We start from the raw sequence: 12085 nt of genomic DNA on the forward strand, positions 1-12085 counted from the left end.
AGGCGGGTCAACCTGGACTCACTGGGCGAGAGCATCAGCCGCCTGACGGCGCCCTCGGTGAGCAGGGGGCAGAAGGGTCCGCGCTTCCGGGGAGAGAATCAGGATCGGGAAAGTTGGTGCCGGGAGAGCCGGGGCGTGCGCAGAGCCCCACCGCTGGGGGGCGGCGCGGCCTCGCCCCATCCGGCCTAAGGTTGCTGGCGAGACTGGCACCCCTAGACTGTGACCGAAGGGGAGTTAGAGAACCAGAAAAGGAGTAGGACTTCACTTTTTGGGGTCTCTTGATTCCAGGGCCTGCCTGCCCACCTCCAGCCTTAAGCTCTCGGTCGCTGTCAACCCTTTTGGCTCCTGGTGCATCTTTACACCCACCTGTTTTCTTTCTCTCAAACTTTCTCAGTCTTTCTTCCACAGTTTCTATTTACATATCTTTCATCTCTCTTCTCCAACATCCCAAAGGAGTCCCAGCCCCTTCCGGGAAATTCTTCCTCTCTTTTTTTCCCACACTCTCTTGATGTTAGCATGACCTTCTCTGGCATCTCTGAATCCCACAAGCTATATGCATTCTGTGTGGCATTTCTTCTCTCAAATCTTCAGGAACTCTGTAGATACTTTTCTGAGTTGCCTTCTGGTGGGGGGAAAAAAACCCTCTAATCTCTCTTTTTCTTTCCACCCCATGGCTTTTTGTTTTATTCACCTGGCATATATATTGGCTAAATCTTCTTCTTTGCTTTTCTAAGTCCTTCTGCTACTTCTTGCACCCCTACCTCATCCTTCCTGCTCTCTTCCCTCATTTTTTCATGCCTTTCTTATACAAGACCTTTTACAAATATTTGTTGAATGAATACATGCCTTCCTAAACCTCTTGAAATTTGTGCTCATTGCAGGATGTCTGTATCAGCAATTCCAGGTGAACACCATATTCACCCTGGTTCTAGGCATCCTTCCAGAACACTCCTGCCTCATTCCTGCTCAGATATTTTCAGCTGCCTTTGACTTTTATGGCTTGTAGGATGCCAGACCTCTGTTCCAGTCTTTCCCTGTCTGGGCTGCTCTATTTTAAAGGGATCCACTCCAATGTAGACAGAATCAGAAAAAGGGAATGTGCCTGCCTGTACCCTTCTTTTTCTGTGTTCAATGCCAAACGTTCATCCTCCACTTATCTTGACCCTGACCTTGATGAATGCAAGGACTTTAACTCCTGACAGCACTCCTACCTGCCTACTTCCATACATTTACTTCCGCAAAGTTACCAAAATGAATCTGAACATTGATATTATTTGACCACTCTTGTGTTTTTCCTTTGAAACTACTCTTGGAAATGGTAGGGGGGATGGAGGAGAAGTGCCACCCTGAAGGATTCTTTCTGTACCAGGCAGTTCTAAAGTATCCTTGTGGCCCTTGCATTAATGGAGAATGATCTTTTGTTGACTAGTGAAACTAGTTTTTGGGTCATTACCTCTTCTTGTATGTTCTTCCCTTCCATCCACTTCCTTCATTGATAACCTAGGAAACAAACCTTAGGATGCATTGACTGTTGTTTGCCATTCTTCACTGCAAGTATTGCACAGGCAGCATAATCTTAGGAGCTATTCAGTGTTGCAAATTGTTGAATACATATCTTTGTGCAGCTGTAGTTTTGTGTCAGTACCTAAAGCAGTATTTGTGCAATTCTATACTCATTTTTCAGTACATATGGTTCAAATTAGGTCCAGTAATTATACTAAAGATAATAATCAGGTAGTTTTGGATTTTTTAAAAAATAATTTTGAAGTTTCCTTCTTGCCTAAGAATCAGAATTTAGGAATTTGTAGTAAGCAATGGTGATGCCTCTGGTCATGTCACTTTAACTTATGACTATTTTCAATAACTTACATGAAGAGTAGAGCAAATGAGCCACACTCAAGTATTTACTGCAGAACACCAAAAACAAAGCAAAACAAAACCCAGAAACAACAATAACAACAACAACAACAAAAAATTGCTTTCAAGTAACTTTCAGCTCACAGAGATGCTGTAGGACAGAGTAGAACTGCCCTGTACAGTTTGCAACACTGTAATCTTTATGAGAGCAGACTGTCACCATCTTTCTCCCATGGAAGGGCTAGTGGGTTTGGACTGCATATCTTTTGGTTAGCAGCTGAATGCTTAACTGTTGCACAACCAGCTCTCCTTTACTGAAGAAAAAGAGGGAGGAAATAATCTCATTATGATACATTTTCAATAATATTTGAATGACGGTCTTTTTTCTGGATCAAAACATGTAGCAGTTAATAATTTCCAGAATAAAAATTTTCAAAGTAATTGCAATAATCAAATACATGCAATAGCTAACAGGTACTTTACACATTCCATTTTTTCTCTATTTTGAAAAGAGTCTGTCAGATTTTGGTCTGATGGATCCCTTTTATAAGATCTTTGTTGCCATAGTCTTGCAATTTGCACCAAATGACTGAGGTTATGTAAATTATGTGCTTGTGCCCACCAAGGGGATTGGATAGCTTGTTAATAATGCAAATAAGGTGCATGACACCCTTGTAGGGGTGAGACCATCAAGTAGATGTATGAAATTCTAATGAGGGGATTAGTTAGTTTTGCCATCCTGCTAGGCTTAAAACAAGCCATCCAGGAAATAGTCAGGGGAGGACTTCACTACCACCAAGAAGAAGAAATGAGAGAGGAACACATCCTTTGGATCTAGGGTCCCTGTGCTGAGAACATCCTATAAACAGGAGACAGATAGAGAGCTGGAGCACTGGAGATGGCACAAAATGACAAAAAGCAGTGGCAGAGAAATGGCAATAGCAGAACCAGGAGACTGGTTCACTGTGAGATGACACAGTGAGCTTCTCGGTCCATATAACAAAGCAGTTATAGTGGATACTACTTCCTACTACAGAGTGAGAGAGCTGAGCACCTTCAAACAAGACACTTCCTGGTGGAATGTGGTGCCCTCTGGCACTTACTGATAGAGCTAAAGAGCTTTGTAACACTTGCCCAAGCAGGGCAGAGGCTGGGCTGAGGGGCCAAGGGCCACAGAGAGATCTGATAAGAAGAGGCTGTCCTGATTGAAGAACTGTATCCTGACTTATTTCTAATTTGTAATTGTAACCTCTTACTTCCGTAATAAACCCCATAACTGTGAGTATGGTCTGTGAGTTCTGTGTGGCCTCTGCAAAAAATGATCAAACTCAACCGAGAAGTACAGAGTGCCATGGGAGAGATGGCTAGTGTCAGAATTGGTAAAAAGACATTGGTAAAAATGTCTGATCTCCACCTCATAGGAATCAACCTTGGGCAGAACGTTGGTGGTGATTTACTCTCCCCCTCCTGAAGTTAGAGAGCAGACACCACTGACATGCCATTTTTACACAGGTGAAATGCTGGGAACATACAGGTGAATATAGTAAAAACATTTTCAGCATAACAGTTTATGTCTAAATAGATTCTCATGGCTAATCATGTCACTACTAGGCTTAGTGACACAAAGAAAACAGAGAGATTTCAAAGCTCTTTTCTTCTCTGTGCCTCCCCCTACCCCATTTTCCTTTATTTGTCAAACTAGAAGGAACACTGCCTCAAAAAGTTCCAGTAGCTTCATTTTTCTACATTGTCAGGATGCTAAATCTCTGAGTGTACCTGTAGCAAAAGATAATGTCCTGTTTAATTCTCTCTCATTGTAGAGCTGGACCTTTTTTTTTTTTTTCCTCCCTTTAACTTTCTAAACAACCATTACCAAAGTGTTCTTAGATGTGAACTTTTTGTTCTGAGTGTTGTGAGCTTCCTTGCACTCTGTCACAATACACTTGAGGAGAAGTTGTAGTTGTTATGAAAGCTCCTGTCTTCCTAATGGTCCCATCGTGGGTTGTCTCAATAACTTAAGATTTGTTCTTTATTTAGAATAATTTATAAGTAGGAAAGTAGAAATATATTTAGTAAATAATAGTATGTTGCCAAGTAATTAATTTAGTTATGTGACCCATGAAATAAATAAACTCGAAAGGAGAAAGATGTGGGTATCTGCTTCTGTGAAAATTATATAGCCTTGGGAACTTTATGGGGAGTTTTATGCTGAAGAATATTGAGTATACCATGGACTTCCACAAGAACAAACAAGTCTGTCAAGGAAGAAGTACAGCCAGAGTGCTCCTTGGAAATGATGATGATGAGACTTCAAATATGAAATATTTGTATTCAAATACACAGTGCCATAATAACAGTACTTTGTACATGTTATCAGGAAGGACCAGTCCCTGGAGAAGAAGATCATCAGTGAAAGAGAGTGAAGACCTTTAGTGAGATGGATTGACACAGTGGCTGCAGTCATGGGCTCTAGCATAACAACAACTGTGAGGATGGCACAGAGACTGAGTGGTGTTTTGTTCTGTTGTACATGGGGTCACCATGAGTGGACTCAATGGCACCTAAGAACAATGGAGGGTAGCTATGAATCAGAATCACTTGATGGCACACAAGAATAATGGTCATTATTTTAGATGCATTGGTCAGTTATAAAGATTCTAATATTTTATATCATTTTGATAATAAAAGTAAATTAGTGAAAGTGAACCAATGTCAGAATTCTGGAGAACTATTTCTAATTCTGTCTTGGACATTGAATACTTGTATATCTTTGGGCACATTGCTTTAACTCTCTGAGATCCTTCTCATTTGTAAGGTGAGAATGTTGAGTGTCATAAACTTGGGTACCTCTCTATTCTGAGATTATATGAAACTTGGCACAGTTTTGATGAACTGTCATAATGGCAATTGAAAGAAAAAACAAGGTATGTAAGAGTTTTAAAACTTTTGAGGAAGGGAAGTAACTTTGTAAAATGGTGGCATCAAAAATACTGCTTAACCCACCTAAGTATTTATTGAAAAACGATTGAGAATCTACTATGTGGCAAATACTGTGCAAAGCACTGACAATATAAATGCTGAACGAAACAACCAGTCTTTGATCTCATGTAACTTCTTTAACTGTAGTATTTATTTTAAAGAAATTCTATTTAGGGAAAACATAATAACCCCAATTTTCTTGGAGCTGTCTAGGAGAAGTTTTATTATCATGCATTTTGGGTGGTTTTGTCCACTGAAAATCTGTGGGGTAAAGCCATGATAATAAAAGTAACCTAAAGATCTGATTGAAGATATTTAAAGCACTTGTTACATTATTTAGTTTGAAATAATTTATTACTTGGGAATACATGGAGTAACAGCTGGGGATTTTACATCAAGGGTGAATTTAGTAACTCATTTATTTGGATTTTATATTTATGAATTAGAAGAGCTTAGAATCCTCTCACTTTGACATGGGTTTTGGATTTGCTAATGTCAGCCTTTTAGTGAAGATATTTCTGGAGACCAGTTGAAAGACAAGGCTTCCCTAGGTTTTTTGTCAGAGAACTTCTCACTGTTATAACATTGCAGGCAGCTTTGGATATCTCAGAGGGTATCAAGAGAAGAATGGTAGGAAGTAACAGAATTAGAAGGAGAGGGAATTTTCCAAGGAATGGAGAGAATATTAAAGGAGGAAAAATGAAGGGAGAGCTGGATTCAAGTGGCAAAAATAAAGCATATTTTATTTTGGGAAAGGAAATTACATTGACATGTACTTAGAATAAAGGTCATAAAATTATATGATTAAAAGTTTATAATAAAATGAGCTCTCTGGCATGTGTAAGCTATTTTAAAAATATAGAAAGTAGAAGTATAACTAATATATTAATGATAAAAAAATACTATAACATATTAGTGAAGTTAGGTATTTGATAAATTTATATATTTTAACTGAAGCTTTTTGTAATTTGGGACTTATTTTGGCTAACAAATTTCTGAGCAACAGGTTCATTACAATAGACTGTTAGGTAAAATGTATTCCAGTAGTTTGATGTATTCTAGTAGTTTAATGCTTTCATTTACAGAAATTAGATACTGTAATCTAAAAATTAGAATTTAATGGATGTCTCTTACCTTTTTCTACTTCATCCCTAATCCAGAAACAATCTGACAAAGTTGAAAGAAAAAGTTTTAGAGTCTCACAGACTTGGGTTTGAATAAACCCCTCCTGAGTCCCTTAGTAAGTGTGAGACCTTGGGCTAGCTACCACATACCTTCTCTTAGCCTTAACATAACAGAGTTATGTTGCATGCTGTCAAATTGATTCTAACTCATGGGGCAGAGGAGAACTGCCCTCATAGGGTTTCATAGGATGAAATCTTCAAGGGAACAGATAGCCAGGTCTTTTCTCCCTCAGAATGGCTGGTAGATTTGAACCTATGACCTTTCAGTTAACAGCTGAGTGCTTAACCATTGTGCCACCACCAGGGCTCTTTCTTTTGTGAAATAGGAACAATAGAGATCTGGTGAGCTGCTCCCATAAAGATCACTCACTGCCATCGAATAGAACCCCACTCATAGCGAGTCCTCCTTGGGTTTCCCAGGCGGTATCACTATGGAAGTAGATTGCCCAACCTTCCTTCGGAGGAGTGGCTGGTGGGTTTGAACCACCAGCCTGTTAGCAGTCAAGTGCCTTAGGCACTATGCTACTAGAGCTCCTCCCATAAAGATTATAGTCTAGAAAACGCTATGGGAGCATTTCTACTCTGTCACATGGGGTTGCTAAATTGAAAATGACTCAATGGCACCTGACAACAACAACCAGTTTATTGTGAAAGGGGAGCAATATTCTTTGCAGATTTTCCCAAACTCAATAATTTTTAGTTTCAGGCTGACATCCATTAATTTCAAACAAATTTGAATGCTTCCAATTGATCTAAATTTTTTCTTTTTTTCTCAGCAATTCATTTGCTAGTAACCTTATGGAAAGAGTCCATAGACTAGGTTAATAGATACAAAATATTTAAAGAAAGTAATAAGCAACACTTTATTTTCCGACATTGCTTAGCCAGTCCCTTAAAAAAAAAATAAAACCAGAGTCCCTTTTTGGCTATGACCGGCATGGGTACACATGCATATAATTGCTGATTCAAGCATTTCCATTAAACTACTAAATGATATGTGCCCATATGAAAGCTACTTTTACAAATTCTATAAAACTATGAGGATGTATGGGAGCTCTGGTAGAATGTTAAGTATTTTATAGCAAATTAATTTTAAATTAGAAAAAAAATAGATAAGTGAAAGAGAAACAACTTATTACAATTTATGGAGAGTTTCAAGCATTCTCCATCCATTGCAATCACACTATTTTGTATGTGTGTTTAAAGGTCTAGGCTGTGAGATACAACAATTACCCAGCTAATGGCATTTGTGTTTTGCTTGAATGTACAATACTCTATTCTTGTTTGGCTCTCAGCTTACTTTCTAGGCCTTCATTATAAGGATAAACTTTGACAATGGGAAATGACATCAGTGATTATTGGTTTGTAAGTAGAGGTGATATGTGATTATATATTCCTTTTTAGTATATGATTTATCTACCCTGAAAGATTCTGAGATGTGTGGGAAGAGTGCTTGCTTGAATATTATTATGTAGCTTTCCCTCTATTTATCAACACTCGTTTTGTTCACCTTTATTTTTGTCTTGCTGCCTCTATTAGATGGAGCTGAAAGTAAAATAAAAATTTAAGTATTTTATTGGATATGATAGCAAAATACGTGTGTTATTTAAAGACATATATGCTGTTCACCATGAGTTAGCAAGAAAGTATAACTATCCCTTTGGAATTTCACACACATTTAGGAAGAAAAAAAGAAACTAAGTGGCCTAAACAGGGAGAACATTTGCAAGGGCTGTCTGGTAAATGGTTTTCTCTGCAGGCCCTTGCTTGATGCATGAGCTAGTGATTCAGCTTAGATTTCAAAGTTCTTCTGTTTAAATTCTGACTCTAATCTTGATTTCTTGTTTATCTGATATGTAGCACAGTGCCTGGTATCTAATGGATGTTAAAGAAAGCATTTAGAATAAATAATGTTCTTGCTTAATTGTTCAAGTACGTTGGTATTTATTTTGCGTTTGATGTTTTTGTGGCATATTTGGTTCTATCAAACAAACTGTTTAAATTTTATTCCAGCCTGCAAGAGACATACTCAAGTATGTCTCAAGTGTGCAGACCTGTTTGAATTTTGCTTACACCTGTCATTTAAAGAAATACTTCAGAATGAAGTTGTACTTAAAAGAGCAGAAGGAATAGTATCCTACTTCTGGAACTCTTTGGGTGGTCCATTTATATTTTAAGGAGTTAGGTAAATGTATTAACTCTTTTCCAGTCTGGATTGCTCACATTTTTGCACAGTTCTGTCTCAAATAGAAATGTTTGTCAGCAAGTGCGCTACTGCTGCCACAAACGTTCTGCAAGGAGATGGAACGACATGATCTTGGTCTTCAAATATCACTTCAGGACTTGTGCTGTAAGCTCAGAGCACCTCATGAAACTGAAAATTCCAAGCATAAAGTGATTTGGGAACTAGAAGAGATAAAAATATCTCTGAAGGCTGGAGATTTATTGGGGCTATTGTATGAAGGGAAATTGAGAGAGTGAACATTCTTGTAAATAGAAAAGTGAGAAACCACTTCCCATACAGTCTTTATATGAGGTTTATTAAACAGTTTTTCATTTAAGCTTCTTGTTGTTAGGGACTGTTGTATTGACTTCAACTCCTAGCAACATTACGTATCACAGAACAAAACGTTGCCTGGTCCTGCAGCATCCTCACATTTGTTGCTATATTTGAGCCCATTGTTGCAGCTACTGTTTCAATACATCTCATTGAGGACCTCCATCTTTTTCACTAGCCATTACTTACTACTTTACCAAGCATGATGCATTTCTCTAGTGATCGATCGCTCCTCAATTATGCTAGTGGTTCTCAAACTTCAGTACATATATGAAAGACCTGAAGAAAATTATTAAAATGTAGATTCTTTTTTTTTTCCCAATTATTATTGTGATTTGAGTGAAAGTTTTCAGAGCAAATACATTTCTGTACAGTAGTTCATACACATTTTGTCTCATGACTTTGACTGCAATTCCCCACAATGTAACAGCTCTCTTCCCACTTCCTCCCTGTAGTTATCGCTTCCCTGTGTCCTTCTCTCCTGTGCACTCCCCCCCCCCTTGTGTCCCTATGCAAATACTGCGTTTCTGTTCTCCCATGATTGATTGCTCCAAGGAATGTATCTATCTGATTTAAGTGTTCACCCCATATGCCAGACTATGGTTAGGCTGGAAGCCACAGGAGTGAGTTCAGTTCCAGACCTGAAGGGTGACTAGTGGTCATAGGCTCAGGGGTCTCACCAGGTTCTATCAGACCAGCAAACCAGCAAACCTGTTTTTTTTTTTTTTTTTTTTTAGTGATTTTCAGTTTTGTTCCACATTGTTCTCCTACTCTATATAGGATCTATTCCCCTCTGAGTGGTTGACAGTGGTAGCTGGCCACCATCTAGTTCTTCTGGCCTCATGGTCATATTTGGCTGAATATTGCATGGTCTATCAGTTCCTTGGACTAATTGTTTCCCTGGGTCTTTTTTTCATGCTTATTTGCTCTGGATGAGGAGCCACCCATCGTTGCATCTAGATGGCCGTTTGCAAGCTTTTGAGATCCCAGTCACTACTCAATGTAGGATGTAGAACAATGTTTTTGTATAGTATGTTATGCCAATTGATGTCCCCTGTGACCATGGTCCTGAGCCCACAAGTCCAACTACTTGCTCCCTCCAGATAGCTGGCTGTGGCCAAGAAACCATCACAACCTTGCCCCTTGTCAGCTCACTATACACCTGGACATTCTTACAGTACATATAATATAGAAACATTGTCTACTAACCCTATACATGGTCATGGGCACATTTCCACTGCCCAGACATACCTGATCATTCATCCTGTCCACCCATCTATCCACCTGTAGATCAATGCTTGCCATCACTGCTAATGCAGTATTGTACATGCAAAAAGATTCATCTTTGTTGTCTGTACCTCCAATGCACCTCTCTATGTCTTCCTCTTCCTCAATGCCACCATGTTGATCACTCACATTTGGTACATTACCCTTCCTTTCAACCAAATCAATACTTGTCTCCACCCATCTAGTACTGTTCCCTAGCCCCTCCCATCCCTGGTAACCAACAAAGAAAGTTTCTTTCCATATATAACCTTTCCTTGACTTTTTATAAGGAAAAATATTAAAATATATTTGTAAAAAACTAATACAATATTTGTCCTTCTGTGATTGACTTATTTCATTCAGCATAATGTTCTCCAAGTTCATCCATGTTACGCAGTGTTTTGTAGATTCTACATTATTCTTCAGTGTTGCATGGTATTGCATTGTGTATGCATACTATAGTTCACTTATCCATTCTTCTGTTGATGGACACCTGGGTTGTTTCCATCTTTTTTGCTATTAGAATGTAGATTCTTAGGTTCCATCCTCAGAAAATCTGGTTCAATAGTTCTAAGGAGGCACTTGACTCTGCATTTTAATCAAACCTGCTGGTGATTACTAGGCATTCTGAAATTGTGCCTTAAGCTGACTGAGTTCTACACCTTGAGGATCATTGACTCAGACTCAGCAGGCTCTGTGGACTGTTATTTGGAAAGAACTATCCCAGAAATAGCTTCTTTGGGATGAATATATACTAGTTATTCACCTGGGATTGATGAAGATTGAGCCGATATGGATGAGGCCACAGGTGGTGAGTTAGTGCTGTTATCACCACATCCTGTGGCTGTGGGCTCTGTGATCAAAATAATCTTGTTGGTTCTGTGATAGGAGGTATTTAAGGTTTCACTGTTTGTAGCTTTGGTTATTTGTAGACTTCCTGTTTTTCCTAAGGATGGTTTGTTTGCTTTCCTGTTTGTGTTTGGTAGTTCAGAGGTCTTTACTATATGGCATGGCCTCTTTCCTCAAAATAAAGAAATAGCTATTTGAAAACATAGAGGATGACAGAAGATGGAGGAAGAAGAGTTATTATGAGGGTCAATTTGACATTGGTGTTGTGTTGTTTCTGTTGAGTCAGTTCTGACTCATGATGTCCACAAGTGTGCAGAGTAGAACTGTGCTTGATAGGGTTCTCAAGGCTGGAACCTGTCAGAAGTAGATTGCCTGGCCTTTCTTCCAAGGTGCCTCTAGGTGGTTTAGATCCACCAAGCTTTGTTCTAGTAATTGAGTGCTTAACCATTTGTGCCACTAAGGAACTCCTCAATTTGACATTACCATGATTAAAAAAAAAATGTCAGAGTGAGATTGATACAACATTTTTCAAATGCTTCATCTACTGGTTTGTTTTGAAGGGATGACATGTGCATGTGCAGTGTGTATGTGTGTGTGTGTGTGTGTGTGTATCTGTGTGTAAGTAAAGGGGAAAGAAAGGATCTGAATGCCAGAACATTTTCTTCCCTCTAGAGAAGACGCAATAGGCAGTTCATATACCAGTTGGATAGGACTACCCCTTAAGCTCTACCAAACTGTAATACAAATGTTGTTGTTGTTGTTATGTGCCGTGGAGTTGGACCCGACTCATAGTGACCCTTCCTTGGGTTTCTGAGGAGGTATCACTATGGAAGTAGATTGCCAAACCTTCCCAGTCTCTACAACCTTAACCAATTAATATTTCTCTCATTCAGTGGACAAGGTGGGTAGATGTCAGGTTGACTTGTCCAAATAAATGGTGATCTAATATTTGAAGAAATTTGCTTTTGTAGGGAACTCTAGAATCAGTTTTTCATGACAGGAGGCTATCTGTGCAGATATCTTGATGTTCCCTTAATTGCAAGTCCTTGAATTCCACTTGACTCCTTTGCTATTCACCATCATATATTTGTTGTATGTATTTCTGCTGTGGCCAGTGAAGGAAATCCGAATGTTCTAAAACATTTTCCCATTCCTTATTGCTTTATACTTATGTTGCTTCATGCTTCAGTCCTCCAATTTAATATTGAAAGTTGATGGTTTTTCTGACAAATACTATGTTTATCCTGTTTTTGGTCATTGCATTTTTTCCTTATAGAATAATAAGTATTTTCATTCTAATTTTAGGAGCCCTGGTAGCATAGTGCCTAAGGCACTTGACTGCTAACCAGAAGGCTGGCGGTTCAAACCCACCAGCCACTCCTCGGAAGGAAGG

At 38.9% G+C, this 12085-nt stretch overlaps 1 protein-coding gene across 1 annotated transcript in view; it reads left to right on the forward strand.

Moving 5' to 3' along the window:
- GUCY1A2 (guanylate cyclase 1 soluble subunit alpha 2) overlaps window positions 1-12085 on the forward strand; it is a 413092-nt gene that overhangs the window by 249 nt on the left and 400758 nt on the right. The window contains exon 1 of the mRNA XM_042781668.1: window positions 1-57. This exon is cut by the window's left edge and continues 249 nt beyond it. Within this exon, the coding sequence (XP_042637602.1) occupies window positions 1-57 (57 nt within the window). The remainder of the gene's footprint in view (window positions 58-12085) is intronic.

Source organism: Orycteropus afer, unplaced genomic scaffold (assembly GCF_000298275.1).
Source record: "Orycteropus afer afer isolate SDZICR_OR568_19922 unplaced genomic scaffold, OryAfe1.0 scaffold00147, whole genome shotgun sequence".
NCBI classification, from domain to species: domain Eukaryota; kingdom Metazoa; phylum Chordata; class Mammalia; order Tubulidentata; family Orycteropodidae; genus Orycteropus; species Orycteropus afer.